Source organism: Lichenostomus cassidix, chromosome 14 (genome assembly GCF_008360975.1).
Source record: "Lichenostomus cassidix isolate B80296 chromosome 14, HeHo_3.0, whole genome shotgun sequence".
Lineage (NCBI taxonomy): Eukaryota > Metazoa > Chordata > Aves > Passeriformes > Meliphagidae > Lichenostomus > Lichenostomus cassidix.
The window spans coordinates 5,642,222-5,666,074 of record NC_139495.1 but is presented as its reverse complement, the minus strand read 5'-3'; the positions used below and the strand labels follow the sequence as shown (position 1 = coordinate 5,666,074).

Sequence of the window (23,853 nt, the reverse complement as noted above, 5' to 3'; positions counted from 1 at the left end):
GGGATGCAAAAGGCTTGCAAAGAAATTCTTCCCAGGTACCAAAGAGGAACTCCAGGGCCTGCCTTGGTCCTGTGCAGTTTGTTCCACACTGTTGACACCCCAAATCACTTCTGCCTGGGCAGATTTCGTGGGGATGTCAAAGGCTGCCTGGTGCCTCCTACTCAAGGATGATACATTTATCTTCTCAAGAAAAGGAAAACAAAGACACCATTTATTCATAGACTGGGCAGAGAGGATGGAAGCAAATGTCAGTGTCTGCCATAGAAAAAGCCACTTCTCTGTTCTTCCTCTTTCAAGTGACCACCTGTTAGTGCTGGAAAAGTGAGGATAGAGAAGGGAAAAGGAGAAGAAGCATTTTGCCCTGCAGTGTGAAAGCATTCAGAAGTGTTTTAGGTATGAAAGTGGGAATGGTGGTGTACTCAAGAGCAGTGATATAGCTAAGAATTAAATATCATGCCTCTTCCTGCACAGGTGGGGCTGCAATGACCACCAGAGCACCACACATCCTTCCAGCATCACCAACAGGCTTTGGCTCCAGCTTGGGACCCCAGCAGCAGTTAGAGCTGCCAGGTGCTCTCCTCTGGGGACAGCTCCCACTGTGTCCCTGTCCCAGGGCCACCCCTGCTCCCGAAGAGCCACAGCAGCACCAGGAGCTGCCACTGTCCCCAGGTAGCTGTGGCTCAGCAGCAGCAGCAGCAGCTCCTGTGTCTCCCCTGCACAGCCCATCCACGAGCTGGCGATGACAGTTCTCCTCAGCGATAGCATCGCTAACCCTGCTCTGACCCCTCTGTCTGACTAACTTGGTGCTCAACCTCGGGGGGCCCCGGCGGCATTTGAAGTGCCAGAAAGAAAAAAAGTACAGAACTTCAAACGCAGGAGGCTCTGCAAGCCACGCCAGCTCCTGACAGCTCGCTGGGAGACAAAGAATGGAAACCTGGACAGTGCGCAGTTGTTGCTTTCCTCCCTGCAATCGAGTGGAAATGAGAGCAGCAAAATTGACAGCTGTGGAAAACCAGATTGGTGGTTTAGTTTGATGGGCTGGGACACCCAGGGACAGATGTGGAAAATGCTTTTTAAATGACTTGCGGACACGGATGAATTTTAAGAAGCAGTAATCAGGAGCCATAAGTGTTGCCTGACCACAGCTTTGAGTATTTTGAGATGCAGACAAGACCCAGGAAGGTGGGAATTGCAGCCATCCCACCTGGCCCAGAGAGGAAGAGCCCACCACTTCCTACAGGAAAGCAGGTGTGTTATCCCTTAGCTAAACTAAGCCAGGGCAGCAGTGCAGAACCCACAGGCAAGACAAGTGCAAAAGCAACACTGAAGTGGAAATAATTAATTAAATGTGCTGTTACAATTTTTTTGTATTGTGATAGTACCTAGAACCCCTCTTAATGCACAGCTACACTGACTTAAATATTCCCTGTCTCAGGATGAGGTAGGGGAGAATGTGGGCCCAGGGAAGATCCAGTGACTAGGGCTTAGGGCTGCTGTTTCCCAGCACAGGCACTGAAGCCCAAGGTGACCCAGCTGATGGCTCCTGACTCATCCTGCAGGATGGCTCCATCCCTCCCTCCCTGCCTCTCTCCTGGAGGACACAAACAGCAGCCTCTGGGGTGGCAGGAGCCACCTGACAGCAGAGCTTCACCTCAGGGTGCCCAGGCAGGCACAGGAGCTTTCTCTGCTTTTTCAGAGCATCCAAGGCTGGATTCCAGTTGGCACAGCCAGATCCCAATTTCATTCCCAGGTAGGAAAACCTTGGCTCATCCTTAAGCACATTGTTTTTACTTGAGTGTGATTTCCTGCTCAAGCTTTCACGAGCAGAGTGAAGGGAAGGATTTTGGGATATCAGTACTGCAGTGCAAGCTAAAAACAAACCAGCAGTAGAATTACAACCAACCAACCAAGTGCTTATCTCCATTGGTGTTAACCATCTTTTCTCCAATGAAGTAGAGAGAGAACATAGAATCATAGAATCAAAGAGTAGCTTGTGTTGGAAATTATCTTAAGGATATCTAGTTCCTTCCCACCTTGTTTCTTCTCTCTCATGCCCTCCCATAGGCATAATGCCTCCTATGACTCCAGCTGTGCTTTTTATACTTGTTTTATTTAGCTGCTTTACCCAAATTGCAGAGGCCAGGGGTATGAACACCACCACAATCTCCTCTCCTACCCTTCAGGTACTTTCTGCAGAAGTGCCAGCCTGTCCATTCCCTGGCACACGTGCTGAGTCTGTCCTCAAGCAATATTTTCATGGATATTCTAGAAGCAGCAGCAAATAAGACAGAACCAACATATACAGACTGTGAGATGCTATGGAAGCTCGCCAGAGCAGGAAAATAACAAGAAAGGATTTGGAGATTTTAGCAATTGGACTAGAAAAATAATAGAATGAGCATCCATTTGGAAAATACAACTAATAAAAAAAAAATCCAAAGCAGAGATGTTTGAGAAACGGAAGACCTGAAAGTTGTAAAGCTGAAAGAGATTCACAGACAGGAGGTGAGACCTGCACAAGACTGCAACAAGAACACAGCCAAGGCTATTTTGGTCTGCACATGCAAAGATATCATCCAGGAATGAAGTTTAGAGGCTCCATCTCTGTGGCTCAGATGTGACGGCGCCTGGTGTGCTACATTCTGTCTCGGTACCTCTGCTCCAGAAATGTGCTCCCAAACCCAGCAGAGCTTGAAGAAATGCTGAAACACTTGGGGAGAGCTGATAAGGAAGGAGCGAAACAAATCCAGCCTGTATTTGTTGGCTTAGCACTGGGATCATAGGTATGTCATCCTCATAGCTAGCATGCACTGTGGCAGGGGTTTTAAGTGATAATTATCTACAGATATATGACAGAAAGAGAGGGCAATTCAGTACAGCATAACTTGACACAACTCAAAGTAATAGGAGAATATTAAGAAAATCTAATTTAAGATCAATATCAAAAAAAGTTTTCCAATGAAGGAATTATTCTCTTGCAGAAAAGTTTCCCAAGGGAAGCGGTAGAAATCTTACAGCTTAAGCCAGGTAAAAACAATAGTAAATGTACATGAATAATTCTGCACTGGCAGGGCTCTTGATGGCATGTTTTAAAAAGTCCTTATTAATTCTGCTTTTTTTCTAACCTATTAATATCTTATTTCAATAGTCACTGCTTCTCCCTCTCCCCATTTCCTTTGTTCACTTTCTCCCTGGCTCTGAGCTGTCAGGCACAAGCTCATCTCCTTAAAGGCAGTGGCTCCCATTAACTAGGAAGCCTCATTAATATTCTGAGCTGCAGTGCTCCTCCCTGAGACAGTCCCAAGGAGAAACAAGATCACTCTCATTCCTCAGATCCACACAGAAAAGGCATCAGAGCCAGTTTTAAGACCACTTAATGTAGCAAGCCCTAGGCTTAGCTTGAGCAATACACACAGGCTGGGGAAAATGAATGCCCTGGAGATTGTAACAGGTCCTGTTGAGTTCCTCTTCAGCACCTGCTTCATCTCATTTCCAACTGCCCTTTCCCTGTTTTCTTCCATTTTTCCTCCACACTCCTCCAGTCCAATCTTTGTCCCTCCAGCACTCTTTGTGTCTTGTTTCTGACTCATTTTTTCAGGTGGATTGATTGAGTCCTTCCTAGAAATCCCCACCTTCAGCAAGAAGCCAAACAAATGTCTACTGAGAGGGAAAGCATGACTCAAGTTTCAAAGAAAGAGTTATCCTGGCAGGAGGTGCTGGAATGGACTTCAAGCCCAACCCCATCTAATCCCTGATCAACCCAATCCTGAGTGATGCTTTGGGGGTGAATTCCTGCTGGAGCATGAAGGAAAGAGCTCCTGTGCATTCTGGCCATGAACACCAAGCACCCACACAGTTCTGGTGCTTTATTCCACAGATGTCAGGTGGATTGCAGCCTCTGGAGCTGCTTGATGCTTTGGCCACCACACAATCTACATTTTATGGCGACCCAGAGTCCTTCTGATTTTATTTTATCTTAGCAGGAAAAAAAACCACTCGTTAAAGAATTTCTTCTCAGGTTCAAAGCTGTGAAAAGAGGGTAGAAGAAACCCAAGAAAGCATAAATAGTATTAAGCATAACATTAGGAACTGACTGTTCTTGATTTGTCACAACTTACAAACCAGTATTACAAACTCACTTTCTGTGAGCAGAGTTTGCCAAATAGGCCAAATGTATTAAATTCCTCACAACTCCATCTCAGAGCCAGGTATCTTGGACCATGGAAACTAGAGGGTAGTTAAATTACCCTGAAACAAGTCTCCCTAAAGAAGAAATTGCAAGAAATTAATACTTTGAATTTTCTCAGTCTGGGAACTGAATTGTCTAGGGGATCAATCTGATGTTGGGATACAGACATTTGCTTCTCTGGTATTTGTGGTATTTGCTATATTTAGAATGCAAATATTGTACTACCCTGGGATGTTCCCCATTCCGTGATGCTCTCAAATCCAAATTGCAAAGAAGAGAGCAGCAACTGAATTCCATCAGAAGCCTATGGCAAAAAAATAAAATCCTTTGCTGTCTCCCAGAAAAATGTAAGTAAATAAATGTTGGATATATACACAAGTGTGTGTGTCTGTGCTCATTGCACACACAGAGAACATGTACATAAAAGAATTTGCAGAAGAGTGAAAAGTATGTAACTCAGCAGAGATGAGTCTATGAAATCAATGGAACACCCAGATGGACAGACAATTTGTGAGTGCCCCACAGAGGGAACGTGTTGAAGTGGTTTTTTGTAACCCACTTCTTACAATGAATTTCATGGTGTAATACTGTGTCAAGGACAGCAGTGGAAGCCAAGCAATTTCACTGCACATTCTGACAAAAAGACCTCTCCCAATGTTTACAATCATCACAGCTGCTAAAACAAACTTGAATGTGACCTTCAAGCCATCAGGGTACCTAGCTGAGACAATGAAATATAAGGAAATATATCTGTTTTAACAAACTTCCCTTGGGACAGGCTAAATAATAAATGGATGACAACTGTAACTAAAAACCAGCAGGAACTTTCTGCATCAGGCTTTGTCCATCCATAAAAAGGAAAACCCAAACTCCAAACCTCCTGAGATACATTTTATTCATACCATAAACCAGTCAGGATCAATGAGACACATAAGTGGAGAAAATGGCACTAAGCAGAAATAAAAACAAGAAATTATTAAATGCAAAGCAAAGGACGAAAATAGCACGTGCAAGGAGAAATAAGGTGGAGAGTCAAGTGTCTCATGACAGGATAAAATCTTTTTGGCAAGTGTGGATCCAAAGGCATGATTTGCAAATAAATATTTACAACTCAAATAAAATTTCAACACTTGACTGAGAAAACACGGGGCTGGTCATGGCAGGGAAGGAATGCAGACGAGAGAAATAACTATCTGGGCTTATGGAGGGGCTTTATCTGACCATAGCAAAAATCTTTGGGAGAAAAAGGTCATTTATTCCTTGGACAAAAGGATTTGCAACCAGAAAATTAAAAAAAAAAAAAGAAAGAAAGGGAAACCTGCTTGCTCCCAACTTTTAAAACCATTTAAATTATACATTTCAAAAGGTTCCCTAAGCATTATTTCTCTTTATTTAAAGGCAGAAGCATTTTTACATTCAAAATACCCAGTCAGAGGCTAAATGGCAGGAAACCATGTTTCTGGGAGTTGAAAGGCAACTACTGCTCCACTTGAACTGAGCACAGCAAAAGCAGCCCCATAATGGTGGAGTCAGCTTCAAGCACAACATGCAGCCACTGAAACATGATGTCATTAATTCTTAGGCTTGAGGAAATGTGCAGAGAGCCACTGCAACCTGCCCTCAATGCCTGCACAAAGACAGGTGTCTCATTTCACCCACAGCAAAGAAATTATCCACCCTGCACCTACAAATAAATGGGAAGATGACAGGGTTCATTCAGTGTGGATGGGTAAATTGCATTCACCATGCACAGCATTTAAAATTGGATATTTTCTATACCTGTAGCACTTAATTCACCATGCTGCTTGAAGTATTTCCTATCTGCTTGTTGGAAATATTACAATAATGTTGTCTGGGTATCTAACACAGTGCAACAGACTACCAATTTTTAATGGTCTCAGCAATAAAAAACACAAGAGAGAGAAGAGGAGAAAACATGTCCATGTTATTCAAAAGGTCTCATTGGTTGCAGAAACTGAGCTTGCTAGGTAAGGTACAACAGTCACTGGTCCAGAGAATATGTAAATTAATTTGAAAAGCACTTAGCATTACACTAGAATCAAACAGAAGTACATCCATAATATTGATGTTGTATGTACGACCAAAGCTAGCATTTAAAAGACAGTCTTTTCCACTTGGGACTTTAAATCCTTTGAGCAAAATCCTGTCTCTGCATCAAATATTCATCTTCTGAAGTGTGCTATCAGATGATGATGGACACATAACCAAACCTGACAGCTCACAGGGCTGATTTTAGTTCCATCAACACCAACACTGAAATCACCTGCAGGCTGCAAAGCCTGTGAATCTTTCAATTCCTCCCTTCAATTCCTTACCACAGGTTACAGGCAGCTGCAGAAAGCTCTGCTTAAAAAGCCAAGGAGTATGTTCCTTGTCCTGATATTTATTTCCCTCCTACATTCCTTCTCTTTTGAATTTTGGATTCTTCCTTGCAGCTTGCAGGTTCATCACACCAGTCATCCCAGACACCTCTCCACTGCGCCCATGAAGGACATGGGAAAAATAAGATTGGTATGCCTCTTGCATCTCTTTAGAAATTCTCCTGCTCTGTGTTTCAGAAAAACCTCTATCTGCTTGTCTGCGCTGGGAACCTTTCAAAACTATTCATCCTGCTTACCCACGAGAGAGAAGACAAAACACTTCTCGTAATTATTCCTCTATTTTGTCTTGGAGCCATCAGGCTGAATATTTTGGGATGGAGTAAATTTCCATCAGATGTACTCTCCGAAATGTCGGTGTGATGTTTGTTTATGTGACACTGAACTCAGCCTGAAACAGGGAGTGAACACCAGCAATGCTCATCAGACACCAACAGTCATCAAACAGGATGATCAAAGATCACTTTTACACTCTGCTGTTTACAAATTAATCATTTCGGTGTAAAATCTACTCAGTTCCTTTGCTAGTTTTTCTGATTTCTGTGACACCCACTGGAAATACAGATGATCTCAAACTTGTTAGTCTGAGAGCACAGTGTCATTTCCTTCAGATCAGAATGGAACAATGCAGCTTTTAGAGACCAGTCCTGTTGAGAAATAAGCTTTACATAGAGTAATGTCTGTTAATTATCAAAAAGAAAGGAATATTTTATGGAGAAGGAAGATATGCACATGGACATTGGAAACAAACTCATAAAAAAGTTATGACTTTGCTGAAGTTAATTATCTGTCAAAGTTTCCATTATAAACTCACCACTGAAGAACCAACAGCAAATCCATAAGCTAGCACACGCCCCAGGTGCCACAAAGGTCTGCAGAGCTTTGCTGCAGGGCTGAGGGAGTTTGAAAGGAGCAGAGCAATGAATCATTAGCAGCTACAACCCCACGACATGCCTGGCTGGTGCTGGCTAACGAAGATGGAGGGCACAGTCCAAGCAAGACTTTTTATTATTTTAGTGGAGCTGGATTTGCTTTCTATCACCTGCCTGGAGGAATGTAATACAAGATCAGACAAAGACTTCACAGGCGAGGGGTGCTGCTGAGAGATATTTCCAGGCTCACGATAAGGAGAGGATTTGCATAGCTTTGGTGGGTAACAGAGGCCTCCTGAGGTTTTCATTCACAGAACAGTTATGCATAATGTTTCTCAATTGCATTTCTGACTCAGCGCCTTTCTGCTGAATCCTGTCCCCTTTTCTTTCACTTCACTTCATTCACTCACTCAGCGGTTTTGCCATGTCCTCTCCCTTTCCCGTGGAAGCACCAGAGTGCTCCGAGCACAGAGCTGCAAAATAAAAAACCACCAACTCCACAACTCCTTTCCCCACAAACTCACCATCAAGATGCGCCTGTAGCTGTCTCTGTCGATGCCCCAGAGCTTCAGGTCTGTCTTGGCCTTGACAGTGGCAGCCCTGGGTGTTCCATAGATCAGAGCCAGCTCCCCAAAGCTGCCTCCTTCCCCAATGCTGGTCACCCACTCCCCGTTGACATAAACCTACCAGACAAAAGAAGAAAAAGCAGTTTAGGGATTTAGTTGCAGTTCTGCTGCCAGTTACCTAAAAAGCTGTAAGTGATTTCCTTTCTAATTGTCAATGTTGGGGACACAGAGGGAAAACAAGACCGTGACACTTCCAACAGTTGGTCCCCAAAGAGGGGAACAACCTGCTCTGTGGACAGAATTGCAAGTTGTCTTGCTTCAGTACAATGACTTTATTTACTCTGCAGGTTTTCAGCTCCCATGGTTAGCTGGCATCATGTTTTCCCTCTTGTGTTCAAGGCTCAGGCAGTCAACAAGCAGAACTGTCACAACTTTGGCTTTTTATTAACACTGTCAGACTTGAAAGGAAGGAGATTTGTTGATATGTGTAATGAGGATTGCTGAAATGTGCCATGGCCATGAAATGAAAAACAGTCAAAACAAGGAAATATCTTTTGAAAAGGAACTTTTTTTTCCTTCCCTAAGCCTAGTGCCTCCAAAACCCATTTAAATTTAACTGCACAGATCTCCTTCTCCCTTAGAGAAGATGACTAAGGGCTTTGGACTTGAGAAGCTGTGCAGAATTACCCTTTGCCTTTAACATCAGCTCTAGAGAACTCAGGAGGCAAAATTTGACCCACAGCCTATTCAGGTACCAAACCCTCTTGGAACATGGTATGGATTGATACAACTATTGTCACTTTTTCCTGGATGATGTTTAATTTGAGAAGAATTCCTACACTTGAGTGCTATGTCAACCAGCATAAATTTCATTTGCTTGGAAGTTCTGTGAAGAAAAATAACATGAAAAAAGTAGGCAGGTATTCTCATCTTAAGCAGAAAAGTATTGCAAAGGCAAAGAACATAACCTGACAGCAATTAGTGAGTAATAAACTAGCAGTTTTTAAAAAATGCATGAATTAGAGCTGTGCTCAAGCTGGGCATGAGAAAAGATGGTGCCCAAAATAAATGAACTGGGGTCAAAACTCAACAACCTGCCAGTATTCATTTTAATTCCATCTTCGTTTCATGATGAAAAGGCTTATTACAAAATACAGCTGGAATCAATCCCAATTTATCTGCACAATATTCAATTAAGATTTGCTCCAGCTCCTACTGAGGTCAGTGAAATGCTGGTTCAGTGGGAGATGGATGAGGCCACAGAGCAGTTCAGCTGATGAAGAGACCTCTTGGGTCTCAGCTGAAAAGGAGCAGCTAAACTCCAGGCAATGTGGTGGCTCCTGGTGCTCCTGGAACATCTGAGGATCAAGGGGCATAAAAATAAAGGGTAAAAATAATCCCAAGCAGGCAGGTGGTTGCAGACTGCCAAGAAAAAGCTCAAGCCACAAAAGCTTCATTTCATCACCATGACAGAATGAATGTCACCCAGGAGAATATCACACGAGAGAACAGCAACAGCCTTCCCTTTCAAACTTTCACACTCACCACAGAAAGAAAAAATCTCACAGAACGTTGAATCTACTTTTGATTCTCCTCATGATGAAAAAAATGAAAGCAAAAAAAAAGATGTTTTTAAAAAGCCAGGCAAACCCAAGCAGTTTCCTGGTGAAACAAGCGGGTAATCCTGTGGCTTCTTTTTTCATATGAGACAAGCAGGAGAAATGGATGATAGAATGAGGATTCTGAAAGGCTTGTAACATAATGAGAATGTAGGAACTATATTTCTAAACTCTATTAGTTCATTGCAAAATTGTCCAGATGCACATCTGACTGTAGGGATTCCTCCTTCTGTGGAAATTCCACTGGATGGATTCACAGGGTTTGCTACACTACAGCAATCCATGTGACCTCAGTAAAAAGCCTCAGTAAAAAATCTAACCATTCCAATGAGTTTTGGACCACATCCTGAATGTCAACTGACATGGTATCCTTGGCTCTTTGTCAGCACCCCAAAAATACATGTGCATGTGGAGAGTACCTGCTCTTCTGCTGAACACAGATTTTGTTACTGCAGAAGGATCTGCATTATAAGCAGGAAATAAACTTATTCCAACACATATTTTTTAAGCCACATGGTGACATTCCTTGTTAAAGAAGCATGCAGGATGTGACTGCAGCGCAGAGAGAGGAATTATGCTGGTAAAACTCAAGACTGAGCAAGTGCAGGATGGACATTTAATGCTGCACAGTCATTATTTAGAGAGGCTACTACTGAACTGCTCTAAGACTCCTTTAATTTTGCTGTTTTACTTGACAAGACTGTACAAAACATGTTTGACATCTCGCCTTCAACAGTTTATGCAAATGGTCATTCCTCCACCCCGAGGGTGTCAGGTTTAAAGTGCTCTGAGGTGAAACCAAATCACTGATCTGACAGTCTTTGGGCCCAGCATTCACTCCCCCAATAAAAATGTCATTTTGAATATCAGTCTCTGAAAGAGAAAACAGCTTGAGAATAAGTTGTTTTCTAGAAGAAAAACCATTGGACTTCATTCTCTGCAAAGCCCTAAGTCAACACTCAACTTCTGTGTTCTTGATGAAGTTAAAGTGCATTGATGACAAACTACAAAGCCATCCTGCCCTTTAACAGAGTTCAGCTCCACTATAAATCCCTTTAAAATAGATTTTTTAAAAAGAAGTGGAAAGGAAAGAAGTTCTGTTTGTAAGGTGTGGGAAGCAAAGCTATTTTAAGCTCAGAACAGCTTATGAAAGTCGATTTTATATGGCAGCAGCTCAGATGATCTCCCTATTTATCCTAAAAAATGCTGGGCTGAGGTTTTGGCTCAGCCAGTTTTAGGCATTTGTGAACTCTCACCAAAGTGGTGAGTACATAAATGAATTATTCCTAATTGTCACTTGACCTGCCAGTCACAGATCCATAATTGCTGGAAACTTCTTTCATGCAGCTGAAAAGTAGAACTGCAGGTGCCCAAATATGACCAAGCCATCTGGACCATCTCCTTTCCACAGACTGAAAGTACTTTAGATTTCTATTATTTAGCGTGAGCACTGCAATTTCTGGAGGCTTGAGAATCACACAACTTGGGTAATTTCATTTTTTTTTTAGGAGGCAAATAAGAAAAATCTCCTGTGAACATCAGCAGTTCTTCTCTTCACTGGCATTAACTGTGGGAGAAGATGCAGAGTCACACAGCATTCAGTGCCACAGGAATGATCTTCCCTCATCTTCGTGTTCTTTCTCTGGAGATGCAGACAGGAACTTTGCCATGAGCATTTCACTTGGAAGGCAGAGATATGAACTTCTATCTCTGAGCCTCACTGGAGTGAATTTATCTTTAATATTGTATTGCTGATTTCAAGTTAACTTCCAGTATTTTTAATTTTTTTTTTGTGCTGCCACTTTGTGATCTGCGTGGACAATCTAATTTGTTCCAGGCATGGCAATTCTTACATCTCAAATCCCCTCCCTTGGATCTGTTTGTAATAATTTGTTCTTTGTGTCTTGTCAAGCCTTAATATTTGTTATCCAAAAATGAAGATGAGTTTTCTTTATTCTTGGAAAAATAAACAAGCCTTAGACATGAAAGGTATTTATATGTGAGTAGTTTTCTCAAATAAAGCCAGTGTTTTATTTGTAAGTTTGAATTTGAACATATGAACTTGGAGACTGCCTTAAGAATCCTTAAAAAGTTCAAGTTGAAAAACTCCAAACTTTAAAAGGTTCTGCTTCAAATTCCAAAAGGCAACCTCCCAAAATTAGAAAAACCATTGATGATGAAAGAATTCAAACCAGAAGCAATCTATGGAATCCAATCATTAAATATAACTAGTTTTAAAATACAACAGTATTCTCACATAAAACACTGTGTAATTTTCATCTTTGTATACACAAATGAGACAGTTTGTATATACAAATAAGGGCTTCAGCAATATTTGACCTACAATCAAGAGATAATTTTATCCATTGTCCACAATATTCATGTATAGCTCCACATAGAGATTTATACAGTAAATACAGAAATTTAAGAAGAAATCAGTGAAAAGTTTTCATTTTGATTTTCACCATACTACAGCCTGGCTGCTGTTGTCTTACAAGAAGAAAACCTGAGAATGCCTGTAGAGAAAGTTGCTATGACATTAAATAGAATAGGAAGTTGCTGAGTCTAAAAAAAAGAAATACATCTGTTGGAAAAGGGCAGCCGACGGCGCTTTTTAAAGTAAAAAATGTGAGGTTACGAGATTAAAATAACAAACAGGAAGTCACTTTATACTTAGAAATATGGATTAGAGATTTTTGCAAGTCATATTTTAGCAGGTACTTTCAACATCTTTACTGGAAACTATAATTTAAGCTCTGCCAGCTACTTTTTGGCACACGCTCCCATTTGTCTGAGCAGGAAAGCTTCCAGTAGCCAATTGACCTCTAAGAGTTCAAAGTTTCTCCATCACCCACCTCGTGTGCTCTGAACCATCTGCAAGGACAGCTCAGGTGGTGAAATTCTCCTCAACCCTGATGTGCTAAGGAGGAAGACTGACTGATAATACAATAATGCCAGCTTTGGTCAAAGCAGACCTGGTTTGTAGGATACAGAGGAAAACCCCAGATTTTCAAAGGGGAAGATTTCTCTTCCTCATTCTGAAATCCTTCTTTTACATACAAAAATTTATGCCCTTCCCTTGGTCCACAGAAGGAAATGTGCAGATAATTTATTCTGTGCTAACAGGGCTTGTTTGTACCCTAAGAAAATGAAAGAGTTGAGAATGAAGTGCTATTATATTTTTTTTTTAAATGGTGCTTCTAATTTGACTCAGATTATTTTGTAAGGGAAAATATTAGAAAGTTCTTACTTAGCCTTTGGGGTGCCTGTGCCAAAACTCCAACAAAAATTACTTTTAAATGCTGCAGTTTTTTAAACTCAAAAACACCACACACTGACTTTGTTATTCTCACTTTGTTGGTGGTTTCTGTTTGGTTTTGGTTGCTTGGTTGACAGATTTTATTGGGGTGTTTTTGGTTTTGTCATTACTTTCCTCCAAGGGTAGGGATTTAATGATGACACTTGCACCTCCTTTGCGTGTGTCTTTGCCTGTGGATGGAAAATCTGGTTGCTTATCAGTCAGGATGCTCCCAGAGCAAATTGCTCATTAAATCCACCACTCCTGGCATTCCTGCCACTCCCAAGCAGATCAGGGAATGGCAGCAGAGAAATGCAGAAAAATCTTCCTGCAAGGAGGACAGTCAGACCCACTGGCTTGCAAAATCCAACCTGCATGGATTTGCTTCTGCCATCCTAACTACAGCACTATAAACTGGGAACTCAAACCACATCTGATCTCCAGTTTCTTTGGCTATTTCACAGTTTCACCTGGAAAGAGGCATCAGAACCACTTGATCCTGTGACATTTCCAGGGCTGGCAGCACAGACCCTGACCAGGGGTGAAAGCCTTGGTGCAGATGCCAACACCAGCTGAACCAGGCAGAGTGTGGCTCGAGGCTCCAAGTCTCGGGGTCAATTGTCTCCACTCCAAGTCGCTTTTTTTTCTTGGAGAAGCATGGAAGCATGCCAAAAAAGTATCTGGCAAGGCTTAAATGAATAGCAGCTCGCTTACGAGTGGCCTGGAGTTTCCTCAGACAAGAAGGATTTTAGCAGCTCTGCCCAGAAAGCGGCAGGGCTTCTGCAGGGAGCACCACATATGGGGTGAGGAGGAACACCCAAGGGCTTGGGGAGCTGCTGCCCAACACAGGAGCAACTCACCCTGCACTGCTGGCCCTGGGACAGACTTTACCCTGAGGGGAAAACTGGGATCACAGCCCTGCAGCTTCCCAGAAGTGCAGTTAATGCAGGGAACTGCCAGGTTGTATCTCCAGCATGAGCACCTTGTGCCTTCCACAGCACCTTGCACTGGAATTCAGGGGCTGCTCTGGCTGAAGGTTTGGGAAAAGCTCAGGAAGGAGAAAGAACCAAGCTGAGCAGATGGGAGAGCAGTGGGAAAATACATCAGGAGGCACCTTAGGGGTGCTGAAGCGGGACAGCATAAGAGGTGGTCACAGGAGAGTTGGGCTGGACACACAGTCCAGATTACATTTTTAAGTCTTGTGAGGAAGTATTCATGCCACAGGTGATGTCTGTACACATCTTTGAGAAGTCTTAGGATGACATTGCAGTGGATCTGTCCATTTTGATGATTTAGGAGAGTAGGGAGTGATAATGCTCATGAAATCAAAGCTGCAGTCCACTCAATGAAACCCTATTTTGTCACTTTAGGACCAATATGTGCATATAGGTTATTAACTCTTTTGCAATTAATTGCAAGACTGTTTTCTGATGTCATTTAGTCCCTCACTATCCCTAAGCCAAACACTGCAGAAAGCTTTCCTAAAGGTGTTGAGCGAGGACAAATTGGTTTCCAAGAGGATTAATCTGTAACTCCAACATGTGCATTTGCGTGTTTGCTGGTCTGATTCGAAGCCAGCGAACTCATTTAGCTCCCTATCGGTCCCAAGCCAATTATTTTAAAACTACATTTTAACACTGTTCTATAAATATTGCCCTTTTATTTTCTGGCCCCGTGGATGTGGCAGTGTTTGCTGTTGAGAGGGTTGTCTGATAGGAACAGTGAGTCAGACGGATTTCCTGAGGAGCAACTTCCAGAGGCAGAGGCAGCATGTGAGGTTTCTCAATTCCCAACAATACCAATTAGATGGTCTCCTGACACAAACAGACCGCTAAAAAAAAAAATAACTTTCACTAAAATAACTCTGTGCCTCCTGCCTGGATTTAAAATAAATCACCTTCTTCTTTAAATATGCCAAAGCAAACTCATGTGGGCATCTGAAGAGCAAAGCTGCTAATGAGCAAGTCTGTCCTGCCCAACAACTGTGGATACATGAGATGTGTGTAGGAACTTGGAGAAAAACTGCAAAAGGGGGAGTTTCATACAGGATAGAAATGATAAAAGGTGAATAGCTTATGATTTGGAAGGCAGGTTCAGAAAAAAAGCTGCTTTTCAAAGACTTGCTGATTAAACCACTGCATACTCCTGTAAACATTTTGTGGTCTAACAGATCACTTTGCACTTATAATAATCCTTGCTTTATTAATATGCTGCATTGTTCTTATATTTGGACCTAATTTTAAAAGCAAATTAAGGTTTCTAAGATGAAACTCACTGCCTGAGGCTGTATCTCAGTTTGTGAAAAAAAACCAAACCAAAAACAAACAACACATGAGCTAAGCTAACTGATTAAAGAAAATATTTTCTTTATGGTTGATCTGAACCCTCAGGTGCATTCCAGCATGGTGGCCTGCTCTGCCAAAGACTGCACACCTCCAGGTGTGGTTAGGGCTCTGAAGATAATGTCATTTGCTTGGGTTTGATACCATTCTCCTGCTTGGAATGGACAAATAAGCTAGGATGTAACCCATGCCAAATTTGAAGTTATGAACAAATGACTTAAGCAAAGTAATGAAACCAATCCTGTGAAAGGAGGAAGAAAGGAGACAAACCCACAGCACATGGCTGGCTCAAGCTCTCTGCCAAAGCACACAATTTGATTCTGTAGCTTCAAAATAAATATTATACTGCAAGAGCATACTTACATCCACCTCGCCTTGGTCAATCACATAGAAGTTGTCTCCCTCATCACCTGGAAGCAAAACACAAAAGGTGATTGTTTCCTGAAGGTCTGCCAAGCTATTCAATAACTTCCTGTCCCTGTATTTAATCCTGTACATATTTGCACAGGTTTGTACACCAGATTACTTACAGAGAGATTAGTTTTCTGAAACATCCTTGCCTATTTGCCTCCATAAATCAAAGTATCGTTATGATTTCTTGCTATTAATACCTTTCAATTGCATTAATTTATTTCTTTTGATTGATTCAGTACTTCATTCAGGGTAAACACTGAAGAGGTTTTAATATAGCCTGAGGGTAATGAAGTCCTCCACAACGTGCTGCAGGCATGCAGGTAAGTTGCCAAGTGTGATAACTCTGACACAGCACAATGAGGTGTTGAATATTCCCAACAACCATAAAAATATTTTCCATCTCTAATTACTCTCAGCTTGCCTGTGCCACCCTTGTGCATCCTGAGCTGGGGTTTACTTCCTGGCTATCTTCAGTTAAAGAATGAGCATTTTAATTTGAATTTTTATTTACTATTTATCTACATTTAACTGCAGCTTTTTGAAACCCCGGAGATCCACCAGAGTGGTTTTGTCAGGGGTGCTCTGCATGTGTATCAAGAGACCTGCATCCATGAACTTATCATACAGCTGCACACTTGGAGGCCTTTGGAATATGGTTATTCTTCCCATTGGGCAAAGAGGGTGAAATCTGAAATGCAGAGATGTGGATTACAGGACCCTAGCAAGCATACAGGAGGAAAGATGACAGGAAGAATTACCCTGTTGTATGACTGTTTCTCCTGCGATGTGTGTGACAGGGAACATGGCATCGAATATGTCACTGGGAAAAAAAAAAAAAGAAAGTTATTAATAAGTCAGACCAATTTCTTATCTAGCCAGTAGACCTACCTTCATTGTTTATTTGGCCCTTTGTTAACAGGTTTTGCAGAAAAAGGAAAGGAAAACATTAGCTGTAACTGGAAAGTGAACCCCTGCTCAGCAAGAAATCAAAATAACTCGTTAGGCACAAGCTGTGGTTTAAAACTAAGTGAGACCATGGCTCTGTGTGTGCTATTTTGAAAGAACCCCTGAATTATGTGGAGAAAGACACCTCTTACAGCACTGTACAACCTGGCCAGCCTGAGCCCTGTGTTGTGTAAGCAGAGGGATTTCAGATTTTCAGCTGTGATGGGTTTGTGGCTCAGCAGCGACTGCCAGATGCCCAAACGGGAGCTCTCCTCTCCTCTTCCCAACATCTGGCCTCGCATTTACAAGCAAAACCTGTTCCACAGAGCAGAGCACATTTGGAAAGGTAGTTGGCTCTAAATTAATGTAGCAGAAGAGCTGGCAGGAGATTCCTCTCACAGTGCAGAAGAGGCCAAACTCAGAAAAATCTCAGCGAGTTCCTCGTGAGAAGGGAATCTGCCCCATGCTACAGAAAGAGGGAAGCTGCAGAGGAGCCTCCTGCTCATTAATCACAGATGAATTACACACCTTTGCATGTCTCCAGCTCGCTGTCACATAGCCTTAAAAGGCCAGGCAGAGAGTAGGGGTAGGGAACACACCCTGCACCAACATTTTGGGCAACGTGCCCAAAGCCAGTCCTTTGTTTATTGAGGGAGACAGCAGGCTCCGTGGAGCCAGGGCTTCCTTTCCCCACATCAGATTTTGGGGAACTTATTTTCAGAAGCATGAACCACATGGAGACGGGCGCTCCCCACCTCTCTTCCCCTTCCTATGCATCAGCCTCAAGGGCTAAAGGAAATAGCTCCCCGACAAAAACAAAAGGCAGCAAGAGGGGATTGTTCACTGCTCTCCTCCCTGGTCTGGCCTGGGAATGAGGAATGGTCCATCCAGGGACCACTGATGACCACAGTGAGAAGAAACACTTTAGTCTGGAGTGGAGAAAGGACCTCACAAATATAACAACACAAACAGGGAAGAAACCTAAAATTTTCATCAAAATAGGCAGAAGATCAGCCACCAAACCCATGAAACCTACGCTACATTTCAATGCCTTTTATGGGAAATGAATATTGTAAAATCCCATTATTAGCTTATTTCCTGTTCAACTGTTCCAGACTTTATTCAGGCTCAGTTCTAGGAAATGTTTCACTCCTAAGTTCAAATTGCTCATGTCTTTCCTCTTCATCAGTCTGAATGTTTTTGCTCAGGATCACAGCTCTGCGTCAGCACCACTTGGAGGAGAGCTGGGAGATTTCAAACCTCCCTCAGCACCTGCAAGGGATGCTCAGCCCATGGCCTATTTATAACAAAAGGATATATTTTACTCCTGTTGTTCCATCAGGCCCACTCCATGCTATTCCTACTCACACTCAGGAAACACCTCCACCATGGGTACAAAGCTTGCTCTGAGGCATCAAGGAGAAACTTCCTCATCTCATTCTGAGCACCAATGCAAAGACCGAAAATAAATCATTTTGGAAAGTCTGTGGACCTTATTCTTAAACCCACTAAGCTCATTTTTGTGATTATATATAGGTTAAGCATTTCTCCACTTCAAGGGACTTCTCTGCTGGCAGAAACCATCTGCCTGGTACAGACAAATCCCAGGAGCTGGGAGCTGAGGTTCCAGTGGGATGGGGAAACTGCCAAACTGGAACAGCCACCAAGGGTCTCTGTGTCTATGAGGCAAGTCCAGCTGCTCCTCAACAGCTCTGGGATTGGGAATGCAGTGGGACAGAGGCTTGTTTGCCTGCCTGTGGTTTCCCCTTGGCTGTGCTGGGCACCTCACCGAGCTCTGAGCACAGCTCTGCAGCCTGCAGAACATCTACTGAGGAAAAGGCACTCTGTGAGGCAGAGAGTTTTCAATGTGATACATCCAAAAATAGGTGCAACACAGTGGGTATCAATAACCAAACCAAAATGTGCTGTTTGAGCAAACTTGGAAACTTTTCCTCTTTTTTTAATAGAAATACAGAGGAAATAACTACCCACAGTTTCACCCTTTCATCCTTGTTTTAATCCTCTGTTTTATTTATAACTTAACAATTGACTGTACAAACAGTGCCCAATAAATTATGTATAGCTCTGCACCTTTCTCCACAATGTACCACATTTTATTTCTACATCACCTTTTAGTTTTATCCAAAAAAACCTCTTTAAAATTCCCAGACTAAAACTTTCAGCTGACAGTGTAATGAACCCAAAGTCTATGAGCAGCAGCAGCAGATTTACCCTATTCTGTGTAGCAGAATATCAGTGTAAATATTTTAGCACCCCATATATGATGGGGTGAATTCTTAATCTTATTAGACCAAGACTTAGTTTTTTAAAGAGACCTTTGTCATGTCATCAAAAATTATTCTGAAGTACATATGAACACAGAGACATGCAAGGCACCCAAAATTATGGTGATGTTGATTTACAACTCCAAAGTGAAACCAGGGCAGGTCTTTGCTATAAATGCAAGCAAACAATAATATCACAACTGTCACTGAAAACACACCACCATGTTCCTTTTCTCCCAGGCAATTACTGCTCTTAACTGATATGGTTAGGCCAAGATCTCTCACAGTGATTAATGAGTTGAAGCGTTTCTGCTTTTGGATGCTCAATTTGAGATTCATTGAACATCATCAGATCTCCAGTGATATGGATCAGCAGGCAGCCTCAAAGTTTCTCAGCACACAGATCTGGCAGCCAAGAACTGGGCCTTTGAGAATGGCACCAAAGAAAATCACCCTTCTGGAAAATTATCACCTCCTAAAGTACCAAATGCTTAGGGTTTCTGTATGAAATCTGGCTTTTGATTCAGTTCAGACTAAGTGTAGAATAATTTTGGAAATTTTTCTTACTGCCTTTATCTTCAGTGCCTGAAATAAACACAAAAATGTCACAAGGATCAATATACCAAAACACTTCAAAAATCTGAAGTATTTGTTCCTGAACAAAGCCAAAATCTGAAACTGCAAAAAGCCAGACCTATTTTCCATCTCCCCAATAAAGATCGGATGTTGCATACTCAGTTCAAGCCATGTGTTCCTGGGCCTGTACTATGTAGAGAAAACAAGCTTTAAATACTGAATAAGTTAAGTAAGTGGTGCTTGCTAAAGGCATAAACAATACAGCCAAGGCCAAAAATATGGTCTGATGGTTTTTTCCTGTACCACGCACTTGTTTATAAGACATCCAAGATCATTCCCTGGCCATTACAGCAAAAAACAGCCCTGAGAAATACAGTGCTGCAACCATCCCACCACCAAGCAGAGTCTGTAACTACAGCTCTACAAAAATAGGTGTATTTCTAGGGTTTGAAAGGTTTTTTAAAAATAATTAGGGCCAAACACACGCAAACACATTCCTAACAACCAAATTTTTTTTTTCCAAGCCCAAGCAGGTTTTATTCCAGCACAAACAGAAAGCCAGAAAATCAGTAGTTAAGTCTTCAAACGTTGAACTGCCATGATTTCATCTTCTGTCTGAGCTGCAGCACCAAGAACACAGCAGCCTCTGTCTGCTGCCCCTGCACTGTTGACACCGACCGTGCTCGCAATGCTGTGTGCTCAACTGATATGGAAATGGTTTGATTTCTTGCCAGGATTTTTATGATTGTGCTGTAAATGAGAACTGCTCAGAGGGATTTCTTGATTTTGTTGACAACGTACCGTTTGCCCTCTTTCCAGATGACTTATTCAGGTGACGGATGAAGAAAATAGGGCACCAGTTCTGGCATTGAGGCTGTTGTTCCATGAGACTGCAACTCAGAGAGCTGCACTGCACCCAGAGTGTCCCAGGCTCAGCATCAGCACTTGGAGGGCTCTTTCTCAAAGATTCTGACAGGCTTTGCAATTTTTTTTAAACCTTCCCTACATCCTCCCAGAGGATCTCTATCTCGTGGCTCTCGGGAGTCAAGCATTTGTTCCAATCAGAAGGTAACAGGGGCAATTTTTTGGGCTGGGAGGGTAGTTGCAGGTGGGGCTGTTTGTAGCTGAATATCCATGTTTAGATCCAAAAGGGGACACTAGCAGGACATCACTAATGTTTTCCAAGGGTATTTCTACACCTTGAATTCTTTGCAATTCATAGTATCATTGAAAAACAAATCACAAGAAAAGATTGTAAGCAGCAGAGAACATACAGGGAGCAGTGAACTAATCCAACAAAGCGAAACCAAGAAATGCGTTTGGACATGAAATCTCTATCTATTCAATCAAAAAATACCAGCTGTCTGCTTAGGGAATATCAAAATTTAGAGGATTTTTTTTTTTTTTTAAAGGTCAAGGATATCAAAGGCTTGCAGCAAGTTTTAACACATAAAGTGTCTTCCATGAGTGTACATGGGATTGCAAACAACTGCAATCAGAGCTGGAATCACAGCTGATCCTCTGCTGTCTGGTATCTCTGATGACTCCTGGCCACCTGGCCAGGTTGAGCCAATTCCCTTCCCATGCAAAGAAGGCAAACTGCACTCAAACCAATGAGTCTGCAGCTATTTAGACCAGAAAAGGATCTGTCACAGTGATTGCAGAGTAAATATAATGAAACACTTTGCTGATTTAATTCAGTAGCATTTTATGGACCCCATTTGCCAAGAAGAAAATGCCTGTGCTAAGAGGAAGCCAGTGGAGAAGGCAGGGCCAAGGGGTTCTCTTTCTCACGAGAAAAAGTGAGTGATAAAAATAAATCATCTCATCTGCTTTTACACCGAGGCCTCTTGGAGTTGACAAAGAATAGGAGATAGAAAAAAAAATGATGTGCACTGTGGGTAATATAGCACTGGCAATAGGCAACTGAGAAGAAGCTTGTTAAAACAAAACGAGAGAAAGAGAATTCCAAGCACTTTCAGAACCAGACCATGGCAATGGCCAAAATAGGGAAACTATGTAAGACAATTTATCAGTTTCACAATCAGATTTCTTTCCAGCCCTAGCTGTGCTGAATGCATTGCAGGGAAGGGAAAAATGGAAGAGACAAAATGTATACGTGTTAGGCAAAAATGGAAAATCCTCACTGTACCTGCAGGTTATAATTTGTCAGGAGTTCAATCAGAACCATTTCATTGTGCAGGCAGCCTCAGAAAGCCTTCAATGTTTGCACTATGCAGTTTTTCCTTCTTTTGCTATCTCTCCAGCAAAACAAAGCCAGCCCTGTGTTGTTGAGGACAGCTTTAAAAGATATGGAGCTGTTCTGGCATAATTCAACAAAAGACACACAACATTTTCTTGGAATGAGTCTGCCCTAGCAGCAAGATTCAAGTATTTCAAACCTTTCCTACTTACATACCTTTAACGTTTAGTAAACAGAGTTGATAGTAACTCCACCTTCCTTTAGCTGTAGGTCTTCTATCTGGGAACTCTGGGTGCTATTTTAGGATTTCTAAAATGGGGGGATAGGAGGTGGGGGTGTATGGGATCCTCCTGTGTATGTCTACGATTTTCTTGTGATTCATTTCCTGAAAAGACAACAGTTTTCTAGCAATTGTTCTAACAACAGCTCCTCCTGCTCTGTAAGGATGAAGAGCACAGAATTTAAACCAGACTGGCTTCAATAAACATCTGTGTAGTGAGGGAATAAACACAGCACTTTACCACTGAATAAACTGCAAGGGTCTCTGCTGTGTGTAAGGCTCCAAACCATACCTCTTGTTCCTAGGAATGCTGCAAGCCCTTGCTAATGTACAACACTGGAACCACCAGGAACTATTGCTATGATTTACTGACTACTGAGAATAAAAGCATTGCAACCAGGTAAAAGAAGAGATTCCTTTTCAGAGGTATTTAAAATTAACAGCCCTGAGGTTACAATTGCTGTAATCAAATATGTGGTGTGGCAGGCATGTACCTGAGAAAGAGTCAGTAGTGAAGCCTTAACAAAAACATTACCCATCTGCTTCTGTTAATTTCTTTTCCTGTTAGGACAGCAACAAATTAATTATAGCAGCATCCAGAGCTAGTAACAATTAAGAATATCTAATTACTTCATTATAATGGCTGTCTCTTAGTTATTATAATTAAGACATACATTGATTTTCCTATAATGACCGTATAAATTGCACATGAGAAGACATTGTGAATGGCAGGTTAACACTAAAGCCCATGTCTAATTCCATAACATGTGTTAAGTCACAGGTCCACATAACTAACAGACACATGAAACAGAAACAAATAAAAATTTGTCATCTTCTATTTCTCTGAAATATTTCCATTTTTACCGGTTTATGAAGTCCCTTTATAGGCTCATTAATTACTACACCCAATAAATGGAACACAGCTGTATGGGCAGAGCAAATTGGAGAGAATCAATTCATTTTTCAGGCTCTGGACATCTACGTGCCAATGGGTCACATCATTTTCCATGCGCTAACAACAGCTTCCAGAGAGTGTTTCTGCAGGGATCTTCATCTGGAAAGCTCTCTGCCATGGACCACTGCAGTAAGAGGTGAAAAAAGGGCCAAACAAGGTGGCTCAAGCAGGGCAGAGCCCAATCCCACACCCTGCTTTGGCCTCTTTCCCTCTCACCCATCCCTCAGAAGCATCACTTCAGTGAAGTCACTGCCAAGCCTTGGTTGTACCACACTTGTCCAACAGGCAGGGCTTGGGGGAAATGTAACACAGCTCTACCTTTTACTATCACCTCCCCTAACCTTTCCCAAAGCTGAGGGAAGACCCACATTTCCTTCAGCTTGCCCCAGTTCCACACCCATCACCTCTTGCTTGAGAATCCCTGAGGCAGAGCAGCCCTGGGTGCTGGGAGGATGAGGAGGAACATTGCACAATGTGGGTGTTCAGTCCATCCCAGCTGGTTCCCAAAGCCAGACCCAGGCACAGCACAGCCCTTTGAGCAGCCCCAGCTCCCTGGAGACTTTCACAGCACTCAGGTTCAATAATCTACATTCACAGGCTCCACAGGTTCAATCATCTACAATTCACAGGCTCCACAGGTTTTTCAATAATCTACATTGCAGGAACTTCAGGCTGGGCTGTATCACCAGGAGTGTAGCCAGCAGGTTGGAGGAGTTGATTTCTCCCCTCTGTTCAGCCCTCCTTGGACACCCTGGAGTGCCATGGCTAGTTCTGGACTCCCTAATACCATAAAGACATTGATTAACTGGAGCAAATCCACAGTGGCCACCAAAATGGCCCAAAGCCTGGAGCACAGAGCAGATGAAAATAAGGGGGATAACTCTGTTTGGTCTCTTCTGCAAACAGGATC

The 23,853-nt window shown here is 42.3% G+C and overlaps 1 protein-coding gene across 2 annotated transcripts in view; it reads right to left on the bottom strand.

The window, feature by feature from the left end:
• The window catches only part of PRKAR1B (protein kinase cAMP-dependent type I regulatory subunit beta), a 91,423-nt gene that overhangs the window by 23,839 nt on the left and 43,731 nt on the right, over positions 1–23,853 (bottom strand). For both annotated transcript variants that reach the window (XM_085074627.1, XM_085074626.1), the window contains exons 5-7: positions 16,458–16,519; positions 15,649–15,695; positions 7,985–8,143 (exon numbers count right to left, since the gene is read on the bottom strand). In XM_085074627.1, the coding sequence (XP_084930753.1) occupies positions 7,985–8,143; positions 15,649–15,695; positions 16,458–16,519 (268 nt within the window). The remainder of the gene's footprint in view (positions 1–7,984; positions 8,144–15,648; positions 15,696–16,457; positions 16,520–23,853) is intronic.